Raw genomic sequence first — 27312 nt, 5'->3', positions numbered from 1 at the left:
TGCAGTACCCAGCTCTGGGATTTTGGGAGCCAGTCCCTATTGTTCAGATCCCTCCTCCTGCTTGGGAAGTGGGAGGACCCGAAAAGGCGTCGCAAAAGGGAGAATTGTTTGAGAGCTCAGTCATCCAAAAACGGCCTTTCAATGTGAGAACTTGGGGAGCCGAAGAAAATGTCGGTGGCATCGCAGTAAATTACTAAAGCAGCGAGGCTTTAGAGGGAAAAGAGAAGTAAAAACTTTTGTTTTTTGGGACTAAGACTCACCGCAGAAGAGAGGCGAAGTGAAGATCGGCTGGGCTAAAACGAGGTGTGAGCACCAAATACAGCGGTTTTGGTAAGTTTTACTCCTTCATGCGGTCCATGTTTTTGCGGTGTTACGCTGCGTATCAACATGTATTATAAAGTTATAAATAAATGTATCAGTTATGATGTGTGTTTTGCAGCTCTACGGGACTCTTAAACGACTCGATTGTTGCTTTATAAACAGAAAGAGTTGTGAGTTTTGGGTCAAGACTACTTGTTCATGCTTGTGAGTACTTTAATAGCAACATTTGTTTTGTTTCTTATTGATGCGGTGTAACTTTGCGACAAAGTGTCTGCACCATAAATCTCCTTTATTTGGATGGAAACGCGCGTTTTGGCTCTCGCTTTTGGATCAACTTTTAAACAAGAAAAGTTAACTTTGCGTTGGGACTTAGCCTGTTGTTGATTGGATGAGCTGTGCGTCCGTATTTTCCAACGTTTTCCTCTTGATTTCTGTGTATCTGCCGACTATTACAGTCCGATACATGTATGTGAGGAGGAATCGGCTTTGTGTGACACGTTGCAGAGATTCACAGCTGTGTTTTTTAGGAATACATGCGTTTTCTTTGAAGGAAAATGTGTCTACGTTTTGCAGGCCGCAGCCTATATGTAGTCGCTCCCATAGGGTAACAGAAAACAGACATGGTGAGCTCTGCCAGATTTACCCCCATATTACCATCGGGGAGTGCAGCCATGTAGTGGTGGATGTAAAGTTTGGAAAACGGTGTTCAAGTAAAGCAAAGGGACAAAATGCATTGACATGTTAAGGTAAACAGTGTGTTGACCCATCAGTGTCATGATGATGCTCATTATGGATCTCATAGATAATACCTAATATGCGCCTTCGTTTTAGTGAAAATACCAAACATAATCAGCTGGATTAAGATGCAAAACATTTTCGTTACTCACCTGTTTCTGCACAAAATGAGCAAATCATAACAATGCTACCTGAGTGCATTTCTACAGCCCCCTTCACCCTCCCTACCCCCCCTCCCCAAAACCAAACTCCTATAGTGTTAGAATAACCTAATTAAGGCCTAATTAAGGAATAAACTGACAGCTCAGAGCAGCCAGGAACGCAGCATCCTGCGTCGCTGTCAGGAGAGATTGTCTCTCCTGATATCATCCTCTTCATTCACGTCTGATTTAATGAGAAAATGTTTGTCTTAATCCCCGGGCTGCTAATGAGTCTTGGCCGGGGTGTCAGTCTCCGTGGGGGCCGGTTGGACAGACAGAGAGGCCTTGCAGGAACAGCCGCAGGGGCTCAAGTTTCCAACCCCAGGTGTCGCTTTGTTATTTGGATTACATTTCAACTGCCTCGCACGGAGGAACCTCTGCGATTCAGTGACAGACATGGCATCAGACAAGAGGGCCTGATTGTTCCCGCTGAATCAATGTCACTTGGATTAAAAGTCGAAACGAATGGCCCGGCCTCCTCCAATTAGGCGCACAGCTTATGAGGGAATTAATTGGTCTCAGTAAAAAAAAAAAAAAAGGAGCCTCTTGTTGTTTAGTAGCATGAGTTTGTTGTTTCTGTTGATCAGCTCTGGCAGTCGGGTGGATCAAAGTTGAACTAATTGATTCCAGTCTGATTATCTGCCTGTTTCTCACACTGCTTTGGCCCCTTTGATTTCTTGTATGGAGCCGGAAAAACATAATTAGAGGAGTTCATAATCAATCTTACAAGATATCACAGCATATTTCAACATTATGCAGCTACTGTAGGTTGAAAATATGACATCTAAACTCCTATAATACAAACAAGACATTTAGACCCAATTCATTATTGAAAGTCACAGTTATGCTTCGTATCTCTATGGGTGCATCATGATATTGTTTTTAGTCAGGATATGATGATGAATGAGACGCTTTCAGGCTGCAGTCCCAGACCAAAACAACAGCTACTACCTGAAAGTACGGAAAATGTGCTGCCAATAGTCCTCTAAAGTACAGCCTTAGTTGATTTAATTGATTATCCAATCAACAGAAGCTTAAACTTAAGTTATTTTTCAAGCAAAAATGCAAAACATTCCCTAGTTGTAGCCTCTCAAATGTCAGGATTTTTAGCTTTTCTCTGTCATATATGATAGTAAATTGAGTAACTTTGGGATTTGGACACACACTCAAACCAAACAAGTAATTTAAAGACGACACCGTGGCTCTGAGAATTTTTTTTTTTACTTTTCATAGATTAAAAGATTAACCAAATAATCATCAGCCCTAGACTACAGTAAAGTAGACCTCATTCATTGCTGAATACCACAGGCACACTTCAAGTCCCAATAGAAGTATTATAATATCATGTTTTTACTTATGCAGGATATCATGATGACTTTCAGACTATGGTCCCATGCCAATACAACACTTATTAACTGGTAGCACAGAAAATGTGCCGCTAACGGTGTAGGATAGTCCTCTAAAATCCTACAAGTTGGGACAGAAAATGTGCGTGCCTATAGGTCAGGACAGGAAACTAACTTTGTCTTTTCGTTACAGAGTCTGATGTGTCCAAGTTTGTGTTGCCAGAAAGACATTTTCAATGAAAGGAACTTGAAATTACATCTGATTGATCTTGGACACCTGCCAAACGGACTTGTAGCAGCAAAAAAGCGGCCAATTTTCCACTCTTTGGCCCGTATAGTGGTTCTTTTTCATTCGGCCTATAGGAGCTGAGCTTTCGTATGTATCATGGCTTGTAAAGAAAAGTTAGTGTGTGGATTTAGGTTTGCGGCCAATGGCAATACAGTTTTTCACTCATATCATAGTTTGGTTTCGAAATTTATTCTCCCTGTTTTAAAGTCTGATGTATGTTATAAGTGGAGGGATAGGATTTAACTTGTTTGACTCTTGCTTTTTACAGCGTGGTATGTTTTTTTTTTTTACATCTGGATGTAAATCAAAGTCTTCAGATGGAGATGAATTTTCAAGATGCATTTCAAGATTACAAACAGCCAGCGGTTCCATGAGGACTGCTGTTACCGCTCGGATCTCGTGTGTGTGAGTGTTCGCCAAAGTTCCTGAGGTTTGACTGCAGTGCTGGAAAGCAGCATTGTTATTGTAGAGGGTGTAACATTGGCGTTAATTGACAAAGGAGGAAAAAAATCCTTCCTGAGGGTATGCTTTCATCTCTATGACAGCGGGTACACTCATGCAGTCATAACAGCCTGCAGGCAGAATCTGAGGGCCTTCGTTGCAAATGTGTGTATGTGCGTCTTTTTGTGTGTGTGTATGTGAGTGATGGTTCCTGTCCACTCAGGATCATCTCTTCACACTGGAATGTATTGCTTGTCATTTTGGTCCTCAGCCGGCCTCACCTGAGTGGTCGTTTTAAGACTAGAAGAGGGGAGGAATGAGTGCGTGCGTGAGAGAAGTGGGTAGTTTACTCTTTTTAATTTCATCAAGAGTTTTTCTGGGTTAATGTACTTTTCATAAACGAGCCAGGAGCACACTCATCGCCAAATAAGGCTGCCTGATTTCCCAGAGCCGAACATTATTGGCCTGTTGACATACGGTGCATTAGTCCTTCAGCACTGACAGATTGGAGGCTCGGAGCTCAGGCCTCGCGCCCCCGTGAGAGTTTCTGTGTCCAGTCAGACATGGATAACCAGAGAGGGACACCTGGACCGGCAGGTGGCCGGGGTCCAGGCCACTCCCCTGGGGCTGCATACCTCTCTCCTCCTGATCCTCCCTGTCAACCAGGACCACAGAGAGAGAGGGAGAGAGAGGGAGAGAGAAGGAGAGAGCGAGGAATGTGAAGTTAAAAAGAAGGGGGGGATAGAGAAGGAGAAAGTTCTGACAGAGGGTTGGAGAGGCTAATTAAACAGGCTGCGATCAAACAGTGAGATTATTGAGGCAGGAATGAAGATTTATTGTACACGAGGAAAAGTGAGACAGATGAAATGCCTCAGATGGAAAAATTGTTGCAAAGGAATTGTGCTTTTCAGAGATGATTGTGAAACTTTTCCAAAGCAAAACACCATTTTTTAAAAATTCAAATAGCATCCAGAGACCATATCAGGATGTCTGTCTTCAGTTAATATCTGTATTATAAATATATTAAAGCTTTCTGTCCCTGTTTCTGTTCTCTAATACTGATTATCCAAAGCCTTTTAAACCAGTTGAGTTGATTTGTTCCACTACTTAAAGTAAAAGTTAAGAAGCTCTTGATTGGATAATGAAGTTAACCAAGCCGTACTCTAACTTTCTCTCGCACACACACGCAAACACAAACACACACGTTGTGAGTCTGGTGTGAGTGCTTTTCACTCATTGATCAACTCCAGACCCGGTGTAAGAAAGCTGTGTGTGTGTGTGTGTGTAGACAAATAGCCCTGTGTGTGCAAAGCAGATATTTGGACAAAGATTAGGGGGTGTTATTACGAGCCAAAAGCAACCCAGACGCTCTAATAGATCATTCACACACAGGCAAGACAAGATTACACTCTGACTGGGACTGTTCAATTGAAGCCTCAGCTAGTATCTGTCTCCATTACACACATTTTGTTGCAGCTTCATCATGTTCAGGGACAAGACTACAACCTGAGGTACCTTTTTTTTTATGTGCTGGAACTGTATTTCTTTGAGCATGTGCGAACGAAACAATTAAAAGCACCAGAAAAACGTCAAGGAAGCTGGGTTGTGTTCCAGGGCTTTAACCAATAATCAGATTTAAAGTGTTGCCCCAGAGAGAAAAAACTCATCATTGAAGAATGTCAAACTGGCAGGAGAAGACATGATTCAACAGAATAAATCACTGGGCACCAGATTAGTTAGTTAGTGGGCCCCCGAGGTTATCAGAACTGGAATTTTCCATCGACAGTGCGCCTCTGTCTGTCGTCCAACCTTATGTGTGCGTGAGGTTGTATTTTATGATATTTCAGAGCACATCCGTGGCTCTGAGTGACAGGACAAATGGTAGCTCTGCCTTACCATGTCTCTCTCTCTCTCTCACACACACACACACACACATACTAATCCAGCTTCTGAAACCGAGAGCTCTCTTTGAAACGAGCCTCCTCCAGCTGTTTCTCCTCTTAACAAACTCCTTCAGGCCAGAGCAGCTTTCACTTTACAACCGACTTCGACCGGTTGCTCCATCTCGAACACCATTTGACGCTCCACACCCTCTCTTTCTGTTCAATTTCCTGTCTCCTCTTTTTTTTTCTAGCTTTTCTAATTCCTGCTCATATCTGTTTTTGCTATAACTCTTTCCCCCTCAGTTGTTTCATATAACTTTACAGCCTTTTCTCCATTCCCTCATCTATCCCTCTCTTTCTTTCCGCCTCCCCCTCTTCTTATCTCGATTTCCTAATGCCTCCTCATATCTGTTTTTCATATAATATTTCACTCTCTCTGCTTTTTCTCTTCCTTCCTTCATCTCCCACTGAGAGTTAGCCTACAGGGCCAGGCAGCCTCTCTCTCTCTCTCTCCCTCCTGGTTCCTGCTGAATAATGGGGAGAAATTGCTCTTGATTTATAATTGGTTCCATTCACTCTGATGCATGAGCTGCCAAAGGAGTTGGGGGCCCCTTTCACCCCCTCACGTCCCTCCTCCCCTCTCGCCTTCCCTCCCTACAATGCAGGAACACACATGGAGTAGGCTACATATATGTACAGCTATGACAGCCTATAATAGCATGCATGAATGCCGTGATGTTCATGTAGTTTATCTCTCAAGCCGAGGATAAGTGGTAGCCTTTTTTTTTTTTTTTGCATGTTGACATTTGGTGTTGGAAAAACTTCCTGAGGTCTGCATATTTATGTGCCTCTGTGAGTTTACTTTTACCATGTAATAGGAGTTTGTGTGATTGCTTGCTTATGTGTCATCAAGTGTGTGTGTGTGTGCGTGTGCAGCGAGAGAGAACATGGGCAACGAAAGAATGGTTGTGGGTAAGTGAAATATGTAACTGCGTGTGTGTGTGTGTGTGCGCGTGTGTCATGAGTACTGTGAAATCCCGGGTATTAGTTAGTTTTCCCAGTATTGTATGGGAATGATTATGAGCATATGAGACTCTTGTTGCTCAGTTAAAGCTAGTCAGAAATGGTCCACCTTCCATACAAGAGTCTCAACACACACATATACTCTATACATTTTGCACAGTGACATCTTTACATCAGGGCTGTACTGTTGTTTATTCTCTCTATTAATTGATCAATTCATCGTTTGGTCCATAAAATGTCAGAAAACAGTGAAAAATGTCGATCATTCATCCCAAAGTCCAAGGTGATGTCCTCAAAGGTCTACTGTTGTCCCAAGCAACTCTCCATAACTTAAAGATATCAGAGAAGACTAAAGAAATCAGAAAATATTCACATTTGAGAAGCTGGAATCAGAGAATTTGGACTTTTTTTTTCTTAAAGAATGACTACAAACGATTAATCAGTTATGAAAATAGTTGCTGATTAATTTAATAGTAGGCAGCTAATTGATCAATCAACTAATTGTTGCAGCTCTGCTTTAAATATCTTCTTTTGTTCAACCAACTGTCCAAAACTGACCTCAAATTTGACATGTTGGAAATGTTTGGCATTTTTGCCTGATTAAATGACTCAAACAATTAATTCATTGTCAAAATATTTGCATACATGAGGATAACAAATGTATAGTGTGTCTTTAATACAGTTCTAGAGTTAGAGTGTCTATGTAGCTGAATAGCTACTGTATCAATCTACAGTATCTCACTAACTAGCTAGATAGATGAATAAATGATGATAAATAGCTAGCTAGCCAGCTATAGAGATAGCTTGTATCTATCTGTCCTTCTTTTATTCTCCCTTCCTTCCATCTATCCATCATCTATCTTTCCTTATTTCCTTCCATCCCTCCACGTAATTCTTCTTCCTTTCTTGTTTTCCTCCTATCCATCTTTTCATCCCACTTTTCTTCCATTGTTCCACCATCTTCCCCTTTTCTCTTTCATCCATCTATCTATCTTTTAGGGGTGATCATTTTCATTAGCGATTAATCTGCCGAAATATTATCTTGATTAACTGTTCGATCGTTTTGTCTATAAAATGTCAGAAAATAGTGAAAAATGCCCATTATAATTTCTCAGAGCCTGTGGTGACTTCTTCAGATGTCTTCTTTGTGTGATCAACAATCCAAAACACCAAGATATTCACTTCTCTATCATGTATGAGACTGAAAAGCTTCAAACCCTCCAATTTCAGAAGCTGCAACCAGCACATATTTGGAATTTCTGCTTAAAAAAAAATTATTCAGTTACCAAAATTGTTGCTGATTAACTTTATGTCGATTGACTAATCAATTAATTGTTGCAGCTCTAGTATACATCCATCCATCGCATCCATTTTTCCTTCTTTTTATCCATCTTTCCCTCCTTCCTTCTATAATCATCTTTCCTTCTTTTCTTTCTCCCTTCCTTCCATCCCTCTCCTCCTCCTCAGATGTGATCGGCTAATGTTACCTAAATCTCTGTTTGGTCAGTCTATCTGGCTCAGACTCCCTAAAAACAGGCGTGATGGTCCTGTTCCCATGGCCCTGGTGGGCACGCTGGCATCTCACGCCAGGCAGAGGAATGCGGGTGGGTGTGTTCACCATGGCGCCGTAATTAGCTCTCCGTGGTTAATTCAGCTTCGTTATCTAAATTATGCAAATACGGCAGTGCCTAATTGATTAGAACGCCCCCCCTTCTTTCCATTGCGGGTCTGTCCAGATCCCCCTCGTTAATCCTCGAGACGCTCTGTAGCTCGTTAGTGTCGGTTCGGGGGGTGAAGGAGGGTTTGGACAAGCATATAGCTCGTTAATACTTAGTGAAGCGTGTGCATATGTGTGTGTGTGTGTGTGTGTGTGTGTAGGAGGGGGGTAAATTCTCAACCTCATTAGAGATGCTTAGTTGCTTTTGATGTGTAATTTTATGGCATGAGAACAAGTGATGTCTCGAGTGGAGGATTTGGACTGACCCCCTCTCCACCTGTTGGGCAGAGTTTCCATGCCAAGATAAGACTCCAGAACGTTCTCTTCTTGTCCGAGAAAGCCGGTCTCAAGATAGAGGAGAGATAGATGGGAATAGATTTAGGATTTATTCTTTGCCAAGTTTTTTGCTTGTGTGAAGAACAACAGAGAAGTATGGAGATTGTCCAAAGCACTCTGCATTATCCATGGCACCATGATGATACATGGCAGATACTCAATGGGAGAATTATACTTGAAAAGGACGCCATAAGCGATACCAGACAATCAGTTTAAACTTTTCATTTCATCTTTTTAAACGTGAAAAACAAGCAATGACATATTGATAACTACTGTAATTAACTACCAATCACATAAGTGCCTGCATGGAAAAAATGCCCATATCAGGTCAGGGCATAGGAACATTATTGTTGTTTGACTTTTGGTGGCGCAATTGAGAGAAAACCTTTATTATCAACCGTTAGTGCTGAAACAGTTAATTGATTAGTTGATTCGAGAACAGTTACCAAACTTTTGATCGTCTCAGCGGCTCAAATGTGAGGACTCTCAACTTTATGTAATTCTAAGCTGAATATATTCAGGCTTGGAAAGATGTTAACTTGTGATCTTGGAACTTGTGACATTTCTGCCCAATTGATTAATCAATAATCAAAATGATAACTCGTTGCAGCCCTATATTTGATGACCTATTTCTTCCTAAAAATCCCCTCTTTGTTGTTGTGTTGTCATTCTCTCCCTGCATGATGGTCCGATGGTAAACTGGGTGTGCTGTTGTACTGTTGTTGGTTTGTTAAGCAATCTCTGGACCCTCCTCATCCTCCTCCACTCAGCAGAAACCGGGGCCAGAGCGAGAGGCCAGCAAACAGATTGACAGAGTGAGGGGAAAATATGTTGGGACATTCAGCGACGCTCTCACACACGCTCTCTCAAACACACCCTCTCATTGACGAGGCCCTGCTCTCTCCTCCTGCTCGCCTGCCAGTTGACATCCTCTCTATTAATTTGAGTTGCCGTTCTGCTTTCTCAGTCAACCTCTCCACACACCCCCACCCTCCACCCATAAACCCCCTTCACCCATCTCACATCAATCCATAAAGGCACTGAGCCCCCCCTCTCCGCCTCCCCAAACTCTCCACACACTACTCTCAAACCTCTTGGTCATTGAGCCCCCCTCCTTCTCTTTGGTCATTGAGCAGGGCCCATCAGCTCTTCCCCGGGCCCTTCAGAGTAGCGTCTCCCCTTTCTCCAGGGGTCTGCGGGGTCTTTGTCCGTGCACCGGCTCACTGCTTTACAATGACTCTCCACTCTATTAAGGTGCGTTCTGCCTGTTAGCGTCGCCAGGGGCAACCGGCCTCCCGCATGGCAGCTATGCAGCATGGCATTGTGGGCCGCGGGCCCGAGCGGGGCAGTTGAACCCCCGGCACTCCTCACACTTGACACCGCATGTGTTTATCTAAAGGGGGGGCTTTGTGGTGTTTGGAGAACCTCGAGGGAGGGGAGGGGAGGGGGGCACAGGGTGTAAAAAGACGTAAAACTGGGGGAGGAGGGAGGGCAAGAGGGGAGTTTGGGGAGGTGATAAATATTCAACAGCTCAGCTCCTCAGGAGTTACTACCCTGCTACCCCTCCACCACCGCCACCCCTCCTGTGTGTCTTCTCCATGCCAGAAAGCAGATGGAATGTGAGAGCTCAGGGAGGAGGCTCCAGTCTGGTTTTATCCAATTAGCAGGGTTGTCAAAATGAATTTATCCACGGAGGCAGGGGGACAATGGGACCGGCAGTGGCCCGGGAGAACAGGGGCCCCGGTGTCTTTACTTAGCACGCTCACAATGAACTTCTGTCAAGTGACTCTCCCACAATGACATATAAGGCACTCGCATACCTACACTCATGATGCATGCCTGCACACCACTGCCACAACCTCATACTAGCTACTAGCTGCTAGCTGCGGTTTCTCCGAGCACTCTCCACGATATATACACAGTACAGATGTTGCACATGGATACACACACCTGTCAATTCAAGTCCCTAGTCTTGAGGGCAAGTCCAAGTCAAGTCACAAGTGTTCATAAGCAAAGTCAAGATGTTTTCAGGTCCATTAAAATGACACAGCATTTCAATATTTTTCTTTCCTCCCTCCCGGAGTACCGATCCGATACCAGTGGTCTCTTTTTCCCAAATGTAAAATCTGTTTACCTTACTGCGAGGAACTCGTTGGCATAATTTTTATGCAAGGTGCCATGAGACCAGGCGCTGTGGCACTAGAAATTAAGTTGGCCGCCTGGTGTGACTGAATGTTATAATGACATAGGTAAAGTATTTTATGTGGATTGCTGACATCAAGGCCAATACCCGATCCATTTGATAAAATCAGGATCTGCGCTGATATCCCTACTTAGTGTTCTTTTCAAGTTCTTTCAATGCATGAGCCCAATAAATAAATAAACATGTAAGATGTGTGGCTGGGTGTTGTTTGAATTATGATTGACAGGATATGTGAGTTTTGTTACCAACAAGTTATATTTTGTGATACTGTGCTTGGAGGAATATAAGTTTTTATTTCTTCAAAAGAAGCCAAACTTAAATGTTATCCAAACACAAGCAGCTGTACAAGAACCAAAATTGGCAAATTTAGATTTAAATGTGTCTTGCCACAGTCTTACTAAAGAGCAAGTCAACAAGACTATAAATTGGGCCAAACATGTGATGTCAACTTTCATCAGCAACAGACACGTTTTGATATTCAACACACAGCTCTATGTGTCTCTGTCTTATGTATTTTTTATTATTCCAGGATTTCTTGCTCACATGCAGTCAAGTCGAGTCTTAAGGCAGCCCTGTCTCACAGTAGTCAAGTCTCAATTCCTCAACATGATTACAGAAATAACTCCACTCCTCTGTAATCATACTTCTGGAGCTGGCAGATTTGAACAGTTCACACAGTTCCCTACGCTGAACTGTCACTGAAGTATTTTTTAATGCCACAAAGCTGCTCCCACAAAGTGTTTGCCATGTACTTTACTGGTGAGGCTGTAACAAAACAGTCACAGGCACGTATACACACTAACACATTCTCTCAGTTCTTAATTTAGGGGAGCTGTCTGTGAGTGTGCTCTGGTTTTTATCAGTCTCGCTGATGCGTAGGAGGCTCTTCTCCCTTTTTCTGTCTGTGACTTCTCTGGGAGGGATGGATGGAAAAAGTTGGACGTAGATGTCAGGCCAACTTTTCATCTTGAGGCAGGGTATCCGCTAAGCAAACACAGGACCCAGCTGACTAATGAATCAGACAGACAGACAGGCTCAAAGGAGTGTGGGCTGTTTTTAGGGAGTGATGATGTACGAGGGGCCTTTTCATACCGAGGTTATAACAAAGTTCTATCTCTGTTTCTGTCTCTCCTCCTGTCTCACTGCCACTGCTTTTATTTGTGTGTTAAAGAGACAGAATTTGGCAACAATAAACCGGCCAGGTAAGAGGTCTCAGTGTCCTGCTGTGTGTCCAGTTGGCAGATTGACTGGTGTGGTTTACGGTTAGCGACTCTCACAGTTAGGACAGGTGCTCAATACAGATGTATGTGTCTTTTATGGGCAGCTGTCCCGGGTTGTGTCCATACAGCAACCGGCCACAGAAGCCGCAGGCCTTCAGCTATGCTCACTCCTGGTTCCACTGTAGCTTGCTGTTTGTTTACTGAGCGAGCCCACTACTGATGAGCCACTCTGAGTGGACGTGTGAGTAAATGGAAGTGTACATGTATGTGGGGCAGCAACTAAGGATTATTTTCATGCCTGTCACAATTTCCCAGTCCACACTGACATCTTCAAATGGTTTATTTTCTCTGACTAACAGTCCAGATATTCAATAAAACAGAAAAGCAGTAAATCTCCACATTTGAGAAGCTTGTCTGGCACCAAATGTGCCTGCTTAAGGCAGCTGTAATCAATGTTTTTATATTAATGATGAATCACATGACTACGTGTATGTGAAAGGCGCCACTCATTGTGACGAACCCACAAAGAATTATCACCCCACCCCACAGCTCTATGAGGTGTTTTACTGTCTTTTAGTGTCTTTGTTTTGGTTTTACAGCCAGCAACTTTACTGCTTTGCTTCATTCTTGATATTCTTATCGGCATCATTTTTGGACGCACCAAGCAGCTGTTTTCAGAGCAAAAAGCTCTGATAAATGCACTGTAAACAGCACCAAGTAGCAGACAGATTAAGTAGGCGACTGACTTAGTAAACATAGTGGAACATTTAGCAGCTAAAGAGCCAGATATTTTACTCAGAGGTTGGTGGAGAACAAAAACAGAGCTAAAATGAAAGTGAAGATTGGTGGCCAGAAACAAATGAGTGCTAATTTTGCACTAAATAAGGAACTGTTTGCTAACAATTTCTTAAAAAATGATAATATTTTGATGTTATATTCACAGTTTGTTACTGCTGCCAGTCATCAGTCATTGCGGATGTAATCCTCAGAGCTCTACATTGTTTTCTGGGTAGTTCTTTGTTAATGCTCACAACATGTACAGCAACAATCTAAAATTGTTTGCACACATTCATAATGTGCAATTAAAATGTAGCACAGTAATGTGTGGTCTCGTGTGGCAGTTGGATTAGTTAACAGCTGTTTTTCCATCAGCCTGCTGCTTTGCTCATTTTCAATAAATGTGCCAGGCAGCTAAACATTTTCACTGGGGCCATTAGATGATGAAGGTGCGTTGTAAGAGTTTCCATTCTCTTACTGTCCTGCTTTGGCCTGTTCTGTGTGTGTGTGTCTGTGTGTAGTCCCTAGTCTCCGAGCTTCATCAATCATCTCCCTGCCATAATAAGATCAGGACAAATATGTATGAGAAAGTTGTGCGCTTCCATTTTTACTGTTTCGAAGCAGGACAGTTTATGCCCTTAAGTGTGTGCATGTTCAGCGACATGTATGTATATGAGAGAGAGGGAGAGGGAGAGGGAGAAAGAGAGAGAGATTCAGTTTTGCAGGACCACCCTCCTCATCCTGACGGGAAGTTGTTAGTTTAACCTGACAGGAAAGAATTCGGGAAACTTGGCAGCAAGCGACAAGGGAGAGAGAAAAGCTCCCCTCTCTATATTAACTGTTAATAGACTGACCATTACCATCCTCTCCTCCATTTTCCTCCCAATACATACTGCACTGAAGTATAAAAGAACCTCCATCTCGCACACATGCACACACTCCCGCAGTGCTGTGATATATATTTCCCCCGTCCCCCTCCCCTCCTGCCTCTCATTAGTTGTTCTTTGTCCCAACTGCTGAATGCAGCCTGTGTGTTTTCCTTCCTCCTCCTGGACCCTCTACCTGTATCGGTTTCACCTGAGCGGGAAGGTGGAGGGGTCGGGTTACGGCCCGCAGAATGAGGGCGCCCTTTTGATGAACACAGGCTGGATGGGTGCGGGTACAGGCGGAGGAGATGGGGTCAGTGGTGAGATGGGGGCTGACAGAAAAGAAAGGCTTTATTTGTGTCTGGAGTTTGGCTGCTGAGGGTACTGCAGAGTGCACCGCCTTGCCTGGGTTGTGTTTTGTTAATGGCTGCCTGTTTGTGTATGTGTGTATACAACTAAGTTAGAAGTAGAGAGAGCAGCACATGTATAAATGCAAGACTGCCTGTTTGGATGGATTATATATGTTTCCAAGCTGAATTTTGGTGGCTTTGTTGTCTTTGTGTTTGTTTCAGTCAGAAGGTCATAGCTTATGCTGTTTGTTTTGAGTATACCAACTCTGTAAATGACCCTCTACCCTTCTTCTCTGTATTTGTGTTTCAGGAGGTAGTGTATGGAAGATGTCTGGAAAGCGAGACTGGACTCCGTGGATGAAAAAGAGAAGGGCTCCAGTGTTGTGCGCTCTTGGAGCAGTACTGCTGTGCTGCCTGCAGAGCGGCGCCTCCGTCTCCGGTGAGTAGACAAAATGAGACAATGAAAAATTGGATCTAAGTACAAATCTGCAGGATTAAAATGAAAAAAAGTCTCTATTTTTGTGCACTCTGTTATTGTTTCATATAGCCTATTATGGACTTAATCTATGATCAGTTTATGAATGCCTTTACATTAGTTTTTCCAAACACCTGGTGCAGGATAAGTCTTGCCAAGAACAAAGTATTCTGGCTCACAGGGAGGGAGGTGTTTTACGTGTCTGGCAGCTGCAATAGCAGTTTGTTTGAAATACATTTGAAGAAGTAGGTAGCTTGGATGAGCTGCACTAGCCACCAGTACTGAACTGAAAAGAAAAGAAGTATTGTATGTCAACAGAAATTCCAAAGGAAAAGGTATTGCAGGGAAACACCTGTATATGGTGACTTGTATGAGCTTTATATTGCTGCTGACTGCTCTGTGTAATCTTCTTTCCATCAGACGAGGTTCCAGTGTTCACTGAAGAGCCTGTGTCGGTGGTACAGAAGTTGGGAGGCAGCGTCAACCTGCGCTGCAGTGCCCGGCCTGCCTCTGCCAACATCAGCTGGCGCCTCAACGGCCGGCAGGTGGTGGATGGAGATCCTGGGGTGGTGCTGGGGCCCAACAGCCTGTTTATCCCCACTCTCTCCAACCTGACTCTGGGCAGATACCAGTGTGTGGCCAGCACCGCCGCTGGAGCCTTGGCCAGTGTGCCTGCCAACGTCACTGCTGCCAGTGAGTAGCCACCCACACAAAGATACGACACATAAACACAAAAACACAGTCCCCTTGTGGCCCCTATTTTGGTTTGTCAGAGCATCCAAAGAACGCCTTTGACTTCATTTTCTTCTAGTAGAACAAAAACAGTGAAGGGGTGGTATTTGTTTGCTTAAAATTCTCACCAATACAACACTGTAAACCTTGTATTTTTCCACTACTTGTGGCTTGTCTGAATCTGGTTCTTATAAAGCTTCAGCTACAGTTTTGGTGCTAATGATGAGAAACTGTTGCACATCACTGATTAGTGATAACGGCTCCGGATAGTCGGGCAGTAATCATTCTGTGAGCTTAGACAAAAACTGCTGCTTTTAGTGTCATATTGATCTAATGGAAGTTAAAGTGAATTATTCTCCATGCTGACGTTTTTAGTGCAGTGCCGGTCTGAGTGTGCAGTGTTATATTTGATATGCATCATGGGACTGAGAGGGGGCCTGAAGCTGTGTAACCTGAGCCAGAGGAATGGAGGGGACCCAGGGGCCGAGGCCGGTCAGAGCGGGGAGAGGGGACCAGGACTCAGCCTGGGGGCCCCCTGCCTTTCTTCGGCCCCTCTGCTCCCCACAACACCACATTCCTCTCCACGGGACCCGACAGCAGGGCTCACCAGAAATTATGGCCCCGTAATTGGGTAGAGGGCTGTTTTGTAAAAAGCAGGGGGAAGATAAGGGTGGTGTGTGTGTGCGTGAGCGAGTGGACAGAGGCTATGGGTGTATGCCTGACTTGAACACATTATTAGGTACAAAAAAAAGGTCGCTTTTAACTGTACTCATTGTTTCACACGTATTGATGTGATGTATGAGACTGCCAGAGCTGGAGTCTGAAGTGTTTTTAGGCCAGTTGAGACAAGATCCTCACACAAGATGAGACGTGATGTCACATTCTCTGTCTCCTTGAAACCCTCCATAACCTTACACACACATTTCTCTTTCCCTCACACATTTTTCACTCTTCACCCTGTCACTTTCTCTCCCCTTCCCACCTTTCATTATCTTTCACTTTCCCTCCTCCTTTGTTATCTTCTCGTGTTCTCATGTGATCGTCTGTCAAGCTGTGATTATGAGAAACTGTGGTGTGGAACTTGTACAAAGGCATTAAAATTTATTGATAGCTCCAAAAGTGGATGAATCATGTTGAGATGACCACACGTGAAGCCAGACAGATTGCCTCGCCTCCCCCCAAAAAACGTCTATAATTTAATAACTCCTCGGCCACCCTCAAACCGCCTAAGGAATTGCTCCACAGGGAGAGTGTACATGCCTGCCTTTCCATGTGAGCCCTCTTAGCCGTATGCACATGTTTTTTGTGATCAGGATAGGTTGATTCCAGACCCTCCTCGCTATCCAACTCTGAAGAATCTGCACTTTTTTGGCATAAGTTAAAAGCTCCACGCACAAATTCTTGTGCAGACAATCACCCTCCCTTTTGCTGCAGAAAACAGAGACATGTATCTGCACAACGTGAACTCACAACACATTGCACAAACATGTTATAATTCAGACACACACTCACACACACACACACGGGCCTCCTGCTGCTTCACATAAAGATGATAAATGCACTGTCTCTCTAGAATTATTTAAGTCGGCCTTGCCAAGCAGCCCTGGTGCGGGAGGTCTGCTTCACTTTATGAATACCATCAATCCTCTGTTCTGCCTCTCACCCGGGGCTTGCAGGATGCAGACACACACACACACACACACACACACACACACACACACACACACACACACACACAAACATATGTGTGCACGCTCACATGCACGCACACACACCTGAGAGGCACCCATGCGGGGTTGCTCCTGTGAAGAATGCGGGGTGGTAGTGTGTGTGTGTGTGAGGGGGGGTTAAAAGGTGTAACTGGAGGAATTTGGGGGAAGCAGGCAGGAGGAGGAAGGTGTACAGATATGGGGGGGTGGGGAGGGGTGGTTTGGCTGTAAAAACAGCACCTGATTGATTTAGCAAATGGAGCGCCACACAGTCTCTCTTTAAGGCTTTTTTTCCTCGAACACACACACACACACACACACACACACACACACACACACACACACACACCACTTAGCTTGACATGTCCTGGCTGGGATTCTCATCTTTCAGAAAAAGAGCTGAAACAGAGTCGGAGATAAAGCTGTGTGTGTGTGTGTGTGTGTGTGTAGACCTCTGATATCCCCCATTTCTCCCATTAAAGCTCCCCCAGACTCAGACGGAGAGACTGATCCAACATGCATGTTGAATAAATCAGAGCTGCCTGCGGTGAAGGTGTTTGTTCAGTGCTTTGAGTAAATCACTGTGATGTCCATATCAGTAGATACCCTGGCCTTAACTAAACTTTGCTTATTGAATTAGAGCTGTATACAAAGACTCATCAGCTGACCGTCTATACCAGCAGCGTGGTCTTTTTGCCAAAGAGAGCTGCTGGTCCAAGAAAAACACAGCAGTTGTAGCACCTCTGGAAAGAATGAAGAGAGGCTGTGTTTGTTAAGAATAAATCAACAAAGACTGGTAGACGTTTAATTACGTTCTTGGAGAAGTTTTATTTATCTTTCATTTCACTGTTGGACTCCTGCATGACAAATTGTTACTTTCTTTTTCCCCTCGTGAGTTGTTCCCTTCTCTCGTTTCCTCTCATTTTAGTTTACTCCTGCTTCAAATCTATAAAATGGCAGCATCCCCCCCCGCTAAACTTTTTGTGGGTTTTTCTTTTTCTTTTTTTTTTTCGGCTTCTTAAGAGCAGAGTTTTTGCTGTTTCCTCCCAAACTCAAACTGGATATCTTTCTCTGAAACTCTATAGGATGGACACCTCTCACCTTTGACCCTGTGGCAGGCCTTCGGGCCGCTCAGGTGCTGGGGGGTTTAACAGGTCAGAGGTCAGATGTGTGTCTGTGCTGTGCAGACTGTGTGTCTGTGGGACACAGTCGCAGCACATGGCCCCAGTAATCCCACTCTCCATTTCCCACAGAATCTGAACCGGCTCCAGTCCCAGTATAATGTTTGACAGGATCAATGACACCTACTCAAATGTTACACATACCACTTTTAGGCTTTATCCTTATCTAAAGTGACATAAAATGAGTAAAGAAGAAACATTTGCTTCAAATGCGGCACATGTTTTTAGCCAGAGTGCTTTTATAAAATTCCTCGTGAAGACAAGCAGTGGGAAAGAAATTGCTAAATGTAAGTGGAGGAGGTTTTTATTTCAAAGAGAGAACACGTTAGAGAAGTGGTGGGAATGCGGTTACAATACAATAAGGACATGCTGATGTGAGAGACACCCAATATGGAAACAGCACAGTTATTATAGAGTTTATTATTGCTCAGAATATTGTGGTTTTCTACTTCTAAAGCTGAGGACTGATTGTATATGTGCAGTGCTGTGATTTACACAGTGTAAAGGATGATGAAAGAATAGTGCTGCAGCTATGCGACAGCGCTGACTTTTCCCTGCTTGTGTGTTTCTCAGAGCTGCGGGACTTCGAGCCCGATGACCAGCAGGAAATCGAGGTCGATGAAGGCAACACGGCTGTTATTGAATGTCACCTCCCGGAAAGCCAGCCCAAGGCTCAGGTCCGCTACAGTGTCAAACAGGAATGGCTGGAGACGTCCAAAGGTATCGTGCTGCTCTCACATTGCGGCTAATTCACTGTCTTTCCTTGCCTCCCTCTTTATTCCCATACTATCTTCATAATTTACCGGAATGCTATAATCCTGCTATCTGACCCATCGTAAAACCGGTGATAAGGGTATTATCTCAAGAATGTTGAAACATGGGGATGCAGTTGTTTATTTTTCAAACTATTTACTTCTAAGTTGCCTGGAAGAGAAGAAAAGCTCCAGTGGTTTGTGGTTGGTATGCTGATGATGCCTGGGAGCTGTAGGTACTGATATCTGCAGCTTATCTGTGAGGAAATGAATACCACATTGAATTGCATTCCCTGCTTGCTCTTGGGCAGACTCTAGGGCACCACCTTGTGGTCTCTGACAGTGCACACATGCACTGGAATGGCACATAGTACTCATGTTACACGCTGTGTTTCACAACGTGGACTTCATTTTTCTGTGGTTCGTCTTTGTCCTGTAAATTCTTGTATATTTAAATTCAATCTTCCTGCACATAACGGCTGATCTTATGCTACTGTTTTGATAGTATTGCTTGTTTTTTGCCACTTAAAAGGATTAACTGCCCTTGCAGTTGCTGTGTTAGGTTTTTGGTGCACAATCTGATTCATTTATAGGTTTGTCAGGCCTTAAGAGCTCTGTCTGACATCTTGTTTTTTTTAAAAATCTCCTGCAGGGAACTACCTCATCATGCCGTCAGGGAACCTGCAGATAGCCAATGCCACGCAGGACGACGAGGGGCCGTACAAGTGTGCTGCCTACAACCCCGTCACTCAGGAGGTCAAAACCTCCACCTCCGCTGACCGCCTGCGCATACGCCGTGAGTCACCATCTCCAACACCCTGATGTTAACACAGAAACACCAAAAAAACTACACAAATTGTTTTAATACTAATTTGTATCATAACACATTGGAAAGACATGAAACATAAATTTGCCAAACTGAAATATCAACTGTTCAGTCAACAAGAAACGACATGAGGAAAACTGAAAGACATCATTAGTTTGTAACTGTTACTGGGGGCACATGTGGCGCACATGTGGCTCACACTCGCCAGTTCAGAGCGACTTTTTTCATCCGATCTTGCCAGGATACATTTAGTCACAGGTGTTGGCGCTCATAACTCAGAATTTGAACACTTTGATATTACGTCTTCAAAGGCAGAGATGAAAGTGCTTAGAAATCACATTGTGATTTAAATCCTTTCAATTCTGGATCAAATCCAGACACAATAATCATTTAAAGAAATAGAAAAGGGCGAAAGAACCTTCACAGCTTTATAAATGGTGTCAGTATGTCACATCACAGCGAATGTCATCTTTTCCAGGCTCCACGTCAGAAGTCGCTCGTATCATTTACCCGCCGGCGTCCCGTTCCATCATGGTGACCAAAGGCCAGCGGCTGGTGCTGGAGTGTGTGGCCAGTGGCATCCCTACTCCGCAAGTCACTTGGGCAAAGGATGGGCAGGACCTGCGTTTCCATAACAACACACGCTTCCTGCTCAGCAACCTGCTAATTGATGCAGTGGGCGAAGGCGACTCGGGAACATACATTTGCCGGGCTGACAACGGCATCGGCTTGGGCAGCTCTGCCACGGTGCTCTACGACGTGCAAGTGTTCGGTAAGTAAAGTAGAGGAGAGAAGTAAATGAATGTAGTGTGAACGTATTGCGTTGGTTTACTTTTCCTCATTTAGACTTTTTGTATGATTTGTTTTGACAGCTTTTAAACCAGACCCCAAACTAATTTGTTACATGCAGATTCCCGTAAACGCTTTTCATAGCAAATTTTTTTTTTTTTTATGAGTAGAGTTTTGTCTATGTCATGGATTTAATAATTAGACTGACTCCTGTTTGGCGGACAGAGAAGACAAGGGTCTGTATGTGTGCACGCACTTGTGTGTGAGAGAAGCATGTCAGACTGGGTGGTGTTGTGTAAGAAAGAGTCGGTGGAGACAGAGCTCTCTGTTCTGTAGCAGGACTTGATTGAGTGCGTCTAGGTTATGGATGACTGTTTTTACAGTGATTTCTATATGTGTGTGTGTGCGTGTGTGTGCGTGCATGCATGTTTGTGTGTGTGTTGTAGGCTTGTCTCTCTGCAGCTGGCTCTAATTAAAGCCAGAGAGCTGCTGTAGCTGTAATGAGCTCTGTTTTTCCCTGATTCACAAGCAGCCAACCATCAACTCTGGGTCTTACCGGGCCTCACCTCCCTGGCTCCTCACAATCCCCTGTCATATAGCCTCTATACACACATGCACACACACACACACACACACACACACACACACACACACACACACACACGTATACATACATACATACATACACACGCACACTCATACACATGTGATATTGTTAGAGCTAAAATGATTAGTTGAGAGAAAGTTAATGACCAACAATTTTGATAATCAGTTATTCATTTAAGCTCTTTAACAAGCAAAAAAACCAGACTGCTTCTAGCTTATTAGATGTGAGCATTTGTAGTTTTTTCTCCATTTCATATTAACGTAAATTAATTTTTTTAAGGTTTTGGATTGTTGACTGACAAAACAAGTTAGTGAAGACATCACCCTGTGCTTTAGAAAATTGTGATGGCCATTTTTCATTCTTTTCTGACATTTTATAGACTAAATGATTGATCAAAAAATTTCACAGTAACATTCAAGTTCCTAATAAGCTTTGGAGGCAGCCTCTTTACTTTGTTTCTGTGTCTTACCCACTTTCTCCTCTGTCCCCTGCAGAGCCTCCTCAGGTGACGGTGGAGCTGCAGCAGCAGGAAGTAGTGTATGGCGAGACGGTGCGCTTCACCTGCCAGGCGCGTGGTAAGCCTGCACCCTCGGTGATGTGGCTCCACAATGCCAAACCTCTCTCCCCGTCTCCTCGCCACCGCCTGACGTCGCGGGTGCTTCGAGTCTCCAACGTGGGCCCTCAGGATGATGGGCTGTACCAGTGCATGGCTGAGAACGGAGTGGGTAGCTCACAGGCCTCCGCTCGCCTCATCACAATATCAACTGGTAAGTTGGATAATTTGGTAATTTATCAGCTTTAATGCTTTTATTCCTTCTCACAGCCTTGACATTTCATGATGTATGTGCCTTTTTCTCTTTAGGGATCTCATCCAGAGGGAAGCTGCCCTCGATATATCGGCCCCTCAGCCCAGATAAAGTGCTGAGAGAGCAGCCGCCCGTGAGGCCTGGGGTCTCGGGTGCTATGTTACCTCTAGACTGCTCTGAGCTGCCGGGACAGATCCTGCCTGCGGAGGCGCCCATCATCCTCAGCCAGCCACGCACCGGAAAGGCTGACTACTATGAGCTCACCTGGAGGCCACGGCATGACCGTGGAGCCCCTGTGCTAGAGTACATGGTCAAATACAGAAAGGTACTGCAAAGGGCTTTTTCTCAGACTTAATTATATTATCTTTTAGTGTCTTCACATTCAAACACTCAGACACTCAACAAACAGTAACTCAGCCCTCCGTCTCTGTCTCAGGTGGGAGACCCTCTAGCAGAGTGGACCTCTAGCAGCATCTCAGGCTCTCTCCATAAGCTGACCTTGGCCAAGCTGCAGCCCGACAGCCTGTATGAGGTGGAGATGACTGCCAAGAACTGCGCAGGTCTGGGACAACCTGCAATGATGACCTTCAGAACTGGCAAAGGTACGACACTGTCAGAGTTGTCATGGAGTGTTTAGAAATACACATGTGCTGGAGCTTTTCATGTTGATTCCCTGCTGTTTGATATTTATGTCGTAATTTCTACATTGACGGTGTATTTAATGAAAAATGTTTAAAGGATAAATCTGTTGATGATCTGTATTTTTCCTACTATTAACAAATTCTACAAAAAGACCAAAACGAACAAAGAGTTGATCCTAATGACAAATATTGAATATGCAGTCTAAACCTGATATCTTATTCCTCTGTGTCATAGACCTCAAACTATTTTAAAAGACGTGTTCCTTCCTCAAGCAGTACCCGACTTACTGTAGTAGAGGAATGTTTGCTACAATTTACGATGCCTAGCTCTTTTAGGATATTATTTAGACTATAAAATTTATAAAAGTGTATTCATGACCTGTTTTTAAAGGTTTACGTCTTCTTAGAGATGAATGAGCTCAAGGCTTAGAGCCACAGACAGACTGGGAAGTCGGGAAGTATTAAGGGATGGACTCAAACATTGTTGGTTTTCTCATGAGATTTATTGACAACAAAAAGATAGAATATCACCAATCTTGTCCTTTAAACATGGCCTAGAATGCAGTTCCTTAATTTAAACTCTAATCTGACTTTTTGTTTTTACATCTTCAGGACGCAAAGGTCTAGGAGGGCAAAATGATCCGCCGAAAACTCCTGCAGTTCCTTCACCGAGCCTCTCTCGTGAGTATCCCTTCAATCCTATACCTTACTGTTCTTTGTGCAAACTCCACCTCCAAATAACTATACTAACTATAACTGTAACCAGATATTGTTGTACAGTAAAACTTTCAACTTCTAACCGTTCTCCTTTTGACTAACATGGACATTTCTCGATCTCTCTTTCACTTCTGTCACTGAAGGATGAGCTCTCAGTAAGTTTACTGCGATGTGTTTTTTTGCCTTCACTGTCATAATTACTGTTATTTGTTTTGTTACCATTACTGTCATTTGTTTCTTAGACATTACAGTGACGTTGTGTGGGAGTTTGTCTGTTCTTGTCCTCTATCTGACACCCCTGCTCCTCCTCCCGCAGCTCCCGAGGCACCAGACAAGCCCACAGTCTCCACAGCAACAGAAACGTCAGCATACGTGACTTGGATTCCTCGTGGCAACCGCGGGTTCCCCATCCAGTCGTTTCGGGTGGAGTACAAGAAGGTAAAGAAGGCAGGAGAGGACTGGGTGACGGCGGTGGAAAACATCCCCCCATCGCGGCTCTCGGTGGAGATCACTGGCCTGGAGAAAGGTCCGTATTCACACGCACTTCAACAGTGTTGTTATTATTCTGACTTTGGCAGAGTCGGGGCGAGAAGTTGGATGTAGTACCATATAATTACAATGATGATGTCCTGCATAATTACAGTCCCATGACCCGTAAATTCATCAGCATAATGAGTGTTGTTAAAGTAATTACTGCCATCAATCATAACCATAACCAGATCGCAATCAACATCGCATTTGCTCTGAAAAGGAAAACAAAACCTAAATTGAAAACAAACATCATTAGTCTACACACAATACAGAGCTTCATTCTAAACAGCTTGTAGCCCCAAGAGACAGATTAGTAATGATTATCCCTCTCCATGTAGGTACGTCTTATAAGTTCCGTGTTGTGGCGGTGAATGTGATCGGTTCCAGTCCTCCCAGTGCCCCTTCAAAGGCGTACACAGTGGTGGGTGGGAGAACCCATGAACGCCCCGTTGATGGACCCTACATCACCTACAATGAAGCCATCAATGAGACCACCATCATCCTCAAATGGACGGTGAGTGATGAGAAGAAAAAACGGAAAAAGCAAATTTCCCTATCATTAAGCAGCATAACTTTTTTTTTTTTTTTTTGGTGATATTTCAAATTGTAACATTTTATTCCTCTCAACAGTACACTCCCGTAAACAATACGCCCATCTACGGTTTCTACATCTATTACCGGCCGACAGACAGCGATAATGACAGTGACTATAAGAAGGATGTGGTGGAGGGAGACAGATACTGGCATTCAATCACTGACTTGCAGCCTGAGACCGCCTACGACATCAAGATGCAGAGCTTCAATGAGAAGGGAGAGAGCGAATTTGGCAATGTGGTGATCCTTGAGACGAAAGGTGAGGCCATTTTGGCTCAAACTGACCTTTCAGATGTATCTACAGACACTAAAGTGAGTCTGAATGGTCTTTTTAACCGTTTTTATCCCCCTTTCTTCCTCTGTTATCCTCAGCTCGTTCTAATCAGCAGCGGCCTGCTCCATCAGAAACCCCAGACCCAGGGCCGGAACAGAAGAGCGGACTGGTGCCCCGGCCAGGCGACCTTCCCTACCTCATTGTTGGTATTGTCCTTGGAGCCTTTGTCTTCATCATTGTCGCCTTCATCCCCTTCTGCCTCTGGAGGGCTTGGGCTAAGCAGAGTAAGTGTTCCTCATAGTCACTCAGGTCTTTGCAGGAGTTGATTCCTCCATGTGTGTTTAATCGCATTTCTCTTTTTGTGCTTATTCCAGAGCAAACGTCAGACTTGTGTTTTCCTGCTGTGGCCGCCCCCGTATCATCATGCCAGTACACCATGGTTCCTCTTCAGGGACTTGCCCTGGTTGGCCACTGCCCGCTGGACGCCCACATGACCGCTCCACATGGTGTCTACCCCCCTAATGGGGAATACACACCCAACGGCAAACCGCACCACCCCACACACTGTCTGCCAGGGCTGCAGCAGGTAAAACACAGTTCATGCAGGCTTATTTTACTTGTTAAAAAACTGTAATTATTATGTCCTTTTTGTTTTTGATGAGTTTATAATCTATATGCTCTTGTGTTCGCAGGAGGAGGTGGACTGTGATATGGAATGTGACACATTGTTGCCACAGACGGTTTCAAATGGACATCTGCCTGTCTACCACTACTCCAACGGGTACAAACTCTTATATCTTATATCTGTATACATCTACTGTGTTGTATTTGAGGGACATTCTCAAATAATTTGAAGTTATTCAACTAATTAGGGAGCAAAAAAACAAATGCTCAAGTTAGACAAAATCAAGCAAAATTTTAGTTTAGATTTTCACAATATTTGTTCCATTTTAGGGACAGAATTTTAACCGACTGATCAATTTATCAATTAGTTAATAGAAAATTTACTAACAACTAGTTTGATAACAGATTAATTATGTAAGTAATTTATTGAGAAAAAATGCCAAAGATTTCTGTTTCATATTATTATAAACTTTTTTTCTGACATTTTATTGACTTAAAGTGAAAATAAATTTTAGTCGCAGCCATAACATAAATAGTTATTTCTCCTCCTTCCATCAGTGGTCCTGATCATCATGAACGGACTTGCTTCCCTCCTGATGATTCCACTCTTCAGCTCCTTGACTCTTCCCATCAACTTGTCAGTTCACAGGAACTAGGAGGAGACGGCAGCTTCTGCAGTGGGGACAAAGCAGAGGATGACATCACTCAAAGTAAGGGCGCATCCTTCCATTAAAATCGACTCCTGACTGAAATGATTTGGACTGAAATTGTTTGAATGAATTTCCATTGGCTGATGAAGATGAGGTGAAAAGTTCAGAAAAACCTCATAAATGGACTTTGAGTTAAGATTATTTTGTGAAACACACTGATCCAGAGGACGAGAAGTTCCATGCTCAAATGTTTGACACTTTTGACATTATTTAAACCTCAGTATCACTACTTCATATCATGCAAAACCAGCCTCAAGTTTTCTGACCAGTTCTCTTTCCCTCCTTCTTCATGTAGAGCCGGGGTCCTTTCCTCTTCTATCCCTAGAGGATGAAGGTATTTTCACCACATCGTCTTCAACAGCCACAACGCCACAATCCCAAGATATATCGATACAGGGAGTGAACATCCTCCCAAATGAGGCGTTGCCTGAGGACGAAGGGACAGACAACACCACCGATGCATAAGAGACTGTTAAACAGAAGAAAACAAGAGAAAATATTTATTTTTGTATCACAGATATTTATATATTTATGCTTTTGTACATAAGTGTTTGATTATACTGTATATAAGGTTATTTTCATATTGAAAAAGACTTTTAATTCATGAACCCCCCACCTCACTACATCATGGACAAAGGGAGTACCATGTTGTGATGCTGAACTCTAGTCTGCATTTCCTGAGGAGGGAAATAAGTTTGAGACGTCATTCCTTACGTGAAGAAGATCAAGGGCTTCCTCTCAGTTCAGCACTTCATACCCTCCTCACTCCTCATTTCATTCCTCGCAGACCTCCATCCTAAATGTTTGGACCTTAGGTACTTAGCTTTACACACAACAGAAACAAAGGGACCATTCAACAGAAAGTCTGATGCTGTAATTATGAGGTGCTTCATTGCTGTTTAGTTCTGTTGTTCTTTCACGTTTTCAAAATACAACTGTTCGTCTGTCATTTTGTATAGCGATAACACAAATGTATTATGCATTGTTCATCATTAACAAACTATTAACAAGTGTATGCAACATAAATCATTCTGTTTCAGTAGTGAACAAGAGATTATATATTGTATAGTTATTTATTTTTTTGATTTTGTTATTTTTTTAAATCACTGAATGGGAGAGATTCTGGAAAATATCTTTAACTCAGTCATGGATAAGCTGATCTTTTATATACTAGACTGCAACCACTTCTGTGTTTACTCATGTGCTGGTTACCAAATGACTGCCAGGTGAGGGCGCTGTGACATGTGTGTCAGTATTATTCCTCCCTCACAGGTTGGTGCGTTAAGTATTAGTCTTTGCCAGAGACATCTGCAATCAAAATGAAGGAGATCCTGAATCTACACTCCCCCCTTTTTTAAGTGTAGCCGTTCTGTGGCTGCACATGCTGGAGCACTATTGCATGTAAATAAATGCTTATGAAATCGATCTGGGTCCTTGATGCATCTTTTCAATCTGAGTTATGTGTGATGACTACAGTCTGCAGTCATTCTTTACACGTTACACTGTGCTTAAATAGTATTTTCTGTGCTTTGTTTTGTTTCACAGAGAAAGCAGACAATTTACTGTGTAATTTGGTTCTAACAATGTGGTTATTTAAACTATTGTTCCACCCGTTGTCAGATCTTGAAACAATACCC

General features: G+C 43.5%; 1 protein-coding gene across 1 annotated transcript; it reads left to right on the top strand.

Annotated features, from left to right (window-relative positions):
* Positions 1-27100, top strand: boc (BOC cell adhesion associated, oncogene regulated). The gene is made up of 18 exons (XM_044339626.1): positions 1-330; positions 14018-14146; positions 14603-14875; positions 18378-18524; positions 19209-19352; positions 19861-20154; positions 21273-21545; positions 21641-21909; positions 22021-22186; positions 22838-22906; positions 23259-23468; positions 23812-23987; positions 24104-24326; positions 24440-24625; positions 24716-24927; positions 25034-25122; positions 25524-25675; positions 25971-27100. Exons 2-18 carry the CDS (start codon positions 14035-14037, stop codon positions 26138-26140), a joined length of 3165 nt encoding a protein of 1054 aa, XP_044195561.1. The 5' UTR covers positions 1-330; positions 14018-14034; the 3' UTR covers positions 26141-27100.
* Positions 27101-27312: the final 212 nt, after the last annotated feature.

Source organism: Thunnus albacares, chromosome 21 (genome assembly GCF_914725855.1).
Source record: "Thunnus albacares chromosome 21, fThuAlb1.1, whole genome shotgun sequence".
Classification (NCBI taxonomy): domain Eukaryota; kingdom Metazoa; phylum Chordata; class Actinopteri; order Scombriformes; family Scombridae; genus Thunnus; species Thunnus albacares.
The sequence above is the reverse complement of the archived record's forward strand: the minus strand, read 5'-3'. Positions and strand labels throughout refer to the sequence as shown.

Bases quoted from the DNA above. Each gene is read 5' to 3' on its own strand.
- boc (XM_044339626.1), top strand. From the start codon at position 14,035: ATGTCTGGAAAGCGAGACTGGACTCCGTGGATGAAAAAGAGAAGGGCT. The intron at 20,155-21,272 runs GTAAGTAAAGTA...TGTCCCCTGCAG, and splicing joins CTACGACGTGCAAGTGTTCG to AGCCTCCTCAGGTGACGGTG. The intron at 21,910-22,020 runs GTACTGCAAAGG...TCTCTGTCTCAG, and splicing joins ACATGGTCAAATACAGAAAG to GTGGGAGACCCTCTAGCAGA.